Source organism: Haliotis rubra, unplaced genomic scaffold (assembly GCF_003918875.1).
Source record: "Haliotis rubra isolate DU_JTF1 unplaced genomic scaffold, ASM391887v1 Scf781, whole genome shotgun sequence".
NCBI classification, from domain to species: Eukaryota; Metazoa; Mollusca; class Gastropoda; order Lepetellida; family Haliotidae; genus Haliotis; species Haliotis rubra.
Genome location: NW_025767503.1, coordinates 38541 through 43406, shown reverse-complemented (window position 1 = coordinate 43406; position 4866 = coordinate 38541). Strand labels below are relative to the sequence as shown.

At 47.3% G+C, this 4866-nt stretch overlaps 2 protein-coding genes across 2 annotated transcripts; one reads left to right on the top strand and one right to left on the bottom strand.

Moving 5' to 3' along the window:
- Window positions 1–622: 622 nt before the first annotated feature.
- LOC124260935 lies at window positions 623–2791 on the bottom strand. Its single transcript, XM_046695262.1, has 2 exons — window positions 2640–2791; window positions 623–1585 (listed from the first exon to the last, which is right to left on the bottom strand). The coding sequence occupies exon 2, from the start codon at window positions 1576–1578 to the stop codon at window positions 835–837; it is 744 nt and encodes a 247-aa protein (XP_046551218.1). The 5' UTR covers window positions 1579–1585; window positions 2640–2791; the 3' UTR covers window positions 623–834.
- On the top strand, window positions 1740–2186 carry LOC124260945. Its single transcript, XM_046695276.1, has one exon. It carries the CDS (start codon window positions 1740–1742, stop codon window positions 2184–2186), a length of 447 nt encoding a protein of 148 aa, XP_046551232.1.
- Window positions 2792–4866: the final 2075 nt, after the last annotated feature.

Below are 4866 nucleotides of genomic sequence, written 5' to 3'. Positions count from 1 at the left end.
CCATATATATCCTGGCTGGGCCTATAGTGATGACCATATACCCTGGCTGGGCCTATAGTGATGACCATATACCCTGGCTGGGCCTATAGTGATGACCATATACCCTGGTTGGGCCTATAGTGATGACCATATACCCTGGCTGGGCCTATAGTGATGACCATATACCCTGGCTGGGCCTATAGTGATGACCATATACCCTGGTTGGGCCTATAGTGATGACCATATACCCTGGTTGGGCCTATAGTGACAGGTCGGGTTACTGTTAATGTTGTAGACCTATTCATCTGTGATAAGCCTTGACGAAGTTCCGAGCGTTCGTTGAGATTGACTAATCTGCCTAAGTTCGCGACACACACTCCACATAAGGGGGTTCGAACCCTATCTTCTGCTTTGCAAAGCGACACTTTAATCAATGGGCTACACAGTGCTTCATCGGAATTCACATTCTTGCTGATGATTGCATAAGGTACATAGTTTATATCAGGCTGGTTGGTGTGTTGTGTTAATGTGTTCTGAAGACGGTGGCCGAACTCCGCACGTCATACTGTGGAACCTGGATCTAGTGCATGGAGTGAGTGAGGGATTTCCAGCAATGTGACACAATAAAACAAGAACAAATGTGATGCTATTGTTTATTGAGTGATCATAATTCTGTTTAACTACAAAAACAAACTGTTTGTACTCAGGGCATGGCAAGTCATATATGGTAACTGCTTTACATTATGTCCATTGAGCGGCATGTGTGACGCCTTCGTTTATAAACATACACGACATTTGTCTTCACACGTGGCAGGTATAATATTAGTTGTTTGAACTGACAAAGTCCCAATACGGCTACTGACTTGGCAGCTTCTCGCTCTTCACGTTGACGTCCTGGGATACCCCGAACCGGAAGCGAAGTCCACCCTTCACCTTCCAGCTGACCTTCCTGCCCTGAATGGACATCAGGCCATCGTTGCGCGCGGCAGCCTTGAGGTTATCACCCAGTATAGTTGCAATGTCGCCCTCGACCACCTGAGTGGAGCCGCCATTGCTGACCCTGACGATGACGCGACCGCGGATGTGAACCTCTGCCTCAAAAGTACAGTTATAGTCAGTCTCCGTGATCTTCAGTTCAGCAACGGTCCTCTTGTTGGGCTGAGCCTTTACTGTGGAGTTCAACCCCCACGAGACGGCATGCTTCACCGTGTTCTCGTCCTCACTCGCCACCACGATGTCGCTCCCAAAGCCGCCCGTCATCCCAGAGACTGACGGAGGCACGTCAATGTTGATGCCGACGTTTCCGTTCTTGGAGAAACCCTTTGTGACGAACGTCTTGACTGTGGCTTCAGTTGATCGGTCCATCTGGAACGTGTGATTCTGCACTTCGTCGGTGTTGTTGTCGTAGTTGGAGGTGAAGATGACCTGAGATCTAGCACCGTGCAGCTGGCCGGAAGGGGTAAAGGTTGTGTTGGCAGTGGACTGTCTCACCTTGCTCCAGTCTATCTCCATTGAGATGTTTTGAGAAGTGTTGCCCACTACCCGAGCCTGTCGCTCAGCCCAGTCTCTGATAACAAGGTCTAAGTCAGTCATCCCCATCCTGTATCTGAAACAAACATGACGTCGTTAACATGGCATCATTCTGGGTGTTTAGAACAACTGTGCAGAACCATGTAATCCCGCTGGGCGGGGCTACGGGCGAGTGACGAGATTTGCTGGGCGGGGCTATGGGCGAGTGACGAGATTTGCTGGGCGGGACTATGGGCGTACGACGAGATTTGCTGGGCGGGACTTTGGGCGAGTGTCGAGATTTGCTGGGCGGGACTATGAGCGAGTGCCGAGATTTGCTGGGCGGGACTATGGGCGAGTGTCGAGATTTGCTGGGCGGGACTATGGGCGAGTGTCGAGATTTGCTGGGCGGGACTATGGGCGAGCGTCGAGATTTGCTGGGCGGGACTATGGGCGAGTGTCGAGATTTGCTGGGCGGGACTATGGGCGAGTGTCGAGATTTGCTGGGCGGGACTATGGGCGAGTGTCGAGATTTGCTGGGCGGGACTATGGGCGAGAGTCGAGATTTGCTGGGCGGGACTATGGGCGAGTGTCGAGATTTGCTGGGCGGGACTATGGGCGAGTGTCGAGATTTGCTGGGCGGGACTATGGGCGAGTGTCGAGATTTGCTGGGCGGGGCTGATGGGGAGACACAGTGAGTTACAGCCTTGGTCCTAATGAGCGAAAACTATTGAAGTCAAATCAATAAGTGAACACGGACACATAGTCTCGTTATTGCGTACTGTAAGCATGGAGCTAAAATCTTAAAAAGTACCAACAGATTAATTGCAAGTGAAATTGGTAAGCATAGCTTGAATATCTTACGTCAAACCGAAATACTAGTCGATGACAATATAATTCATCGGTCAGTAACATACGATCCCCAAAGATGTGAGGCGCACTTGCATGTACATTGAAACGATAACATTACATTAATAGTACATATATTATATAAAAGCGGCGTAAAACTAAACTCAGTCAGTCAGACATATATTATTACCAAGCCGATATAGACAGATCGTGGCTGTATGCAACACTCAGGGATGTTTTACCACGATTCGCACATTGTTGTTAAACAATCTACTTTAAACAACCAAGCAAATGGCACTTACCTTAGTTCTGTGAACAATTAAAATATGCAGTATATAGAATAGGTCTGTAGAATATACCCAGGACCTGATCCAAACAACTGTTAAACACTGAAGACATTCGCCGTATTTATACTCTCGGCATAATTTAAAAATTAACCTTGAGTCAAGGTGCCACAGATTATGTTCTTAGCTTCCATCCAATGACAGCCATGAAGACACTGAAGGTTTTGGAATTCCCAGAAATGTCGCATACTTTTCATCAAAGAATATTCAACGAACCAATGTAGTGGGCGTGTAGTGGGCGTGGCCTCTTTCACAACAGGTGGTGTAATGGCCGGTTTTCCCACAATCACCGTTACAATGAGGTGGCTCTATTTATAACCAGTCAATGTGGGTTATGTATGTCATTATACCTGTATGGTGTAGATCAGCTGTTGTAGCCATCCCAACTGCGTTTTATCGGCACTGATTGTTGTTTAATGCCGCCCCATCGATATTCATTATATTTGACGGCGGTCAGACAATGATCGAGTCTGGAACAGTTAATCGAGTAATTGACATTACAAACAAAATCGAAACAGGTACATGTTGATTGTGATTTGAAAGTGCCTCAATTAATCATTTATAATACAAATGTTAATTACAGTATCATGTAACATAACACAACTTAAAAATGCGGACATATGACGCGTTAAGACGGACACTTATTAATCCGGGACATAGGTTAATATAATACCGAGCAGTAAAACGAGGGCGTTCAGTAGGATGAGTAATAGGATATCCAGAAAAGCATGTTTACTCGTAAAATCCGGCAAACAATTACCAGTAGCTGCGGAAAACAATAGATCAGACTGTAGATGGCAATTAGGTTGCTCAGCCAGGTATGACGACGGACCGTTAAGTCACCTGGCATGAAATGCATATGCTGACCACAGGCACAAGGGGTCATCTCAAAGATATTTTATGTTTTTTTTCATGTGTATTGAATATGTCTCCATTGATGAACATCTGACGTATCTTTCAATTTGAAAAAAACCAGTCTGTGTGTGTCAGTGTTAGTATTCAGTGGTGTATGTGTACGTGCGCACGCAGTGTGCGGTCGATATGTGGTATATGTGGTGTATGTGGCGTGTGTGTATGTGTGTGCGTGTGTGTGCATTCAGTGTTTGGTTTGTGTGTGGTGTGGCCAGTGTGTGGGGTGTGTCTATTCAGTGTTGGGTGTGTGTGTTTTTAGTGGTGTGTGTGTATTCAGAGTGGTGTGTGTGTGTATTCAGAGTGGTGTGTGTGTGGTCAGTCTTAGATGTGTTTTGAGTGTGCATTCAGTGTAGTGTGTGAGGACAGTGCGTGGTGTCTGGACGTGGGCAGTGTGGGGTGTGTTGTGTGGCCAGTGTGTTTGGTGTATGTATATTCAGTGGTGTGTGTGTGTGTGTGTGTGTGTGTGTGTGTGTGTGTCAGTGTGGGGATATCTGTGTTGTCAGTGTACGGTGTGTGTGATCAGAGTGGGGTTTGTGTATGGTCAGTGTGGGGTTTGTGTGCAGTCAATGTGGTGTGTGGGTGTGTGGTCAGTGTGGTGTGTGTGGTGTGTGTGTGGTCGGCGTGTGTGTATGTGGTCAGTGTGGTGTGTTGTGTGGCCAGTGTGTTGGGTGTACGTATTCAGTGTGTAGTGTGTGTGTGTGTGTGATCAGTGTGGGGTTTGCATGATCAGTGTTGGTTTTGTGTGTGATAAGTGTGCGGTGTGTGCGCTCTATATGGTGTGTGTGTGGTCAGTGTGGTGTGTGTGATCAGTGTGGGGTTTGTGTGTGGTTTGTGTGTGGTCAGTGGCGTGTGGTCAGTGTGGTGTGTGTGGTCAGTGGTGTGTGTGTGTGGTCAGTGTGGTAGGTGTGGTAAGTGGTTTGTGTGTAGTCAGTGTGTGTGTATGTGGTCAGTGTGGTGTGTGCGTGTGGTCAGTGTGTTTGGTGTATGTATTCAATATGGGGTGTGTGTGTGGTCAGTGGGTGGATGTGTGTGAGGTCAGTGTGCGGTGTGTGTGACCAGTGTGGGGTTTGCGTGGGGTTTGTAAGCAGTCAATGTGGTGTGTATGTGTGTAGTCAGTGTGTTTGGTGTATGTATTCAGTGTGGTGTGGTGTAAATTATTGTGTGTGTTATTATTATTGGTCAGTGTGTGTATGTGGTCAGTGTGGTGTGTGACCAGTGTGTGGAGTGTATGTGAACAGTGTGGGGTGTGTGTGCGTGATCAGCGTGGTTTTGT

Excerpts from the sequence above, each read along its gene's own strand:
- LOC124260945 (XM_046695276.1), top strand. The coding sequence starts at position 1,740 with ATGGGCGTACGACGAGATTTGCTGGGCGGGACTTTGGGCGAGTGTCGA.
- LOC124260935 (XM_046695262.1), bottom strand. The coding sequence starts at position 1,578 with ATGGGGATGACTGACTTAGACCTTGTTATCAGAGACTGGGCTGAGCGA.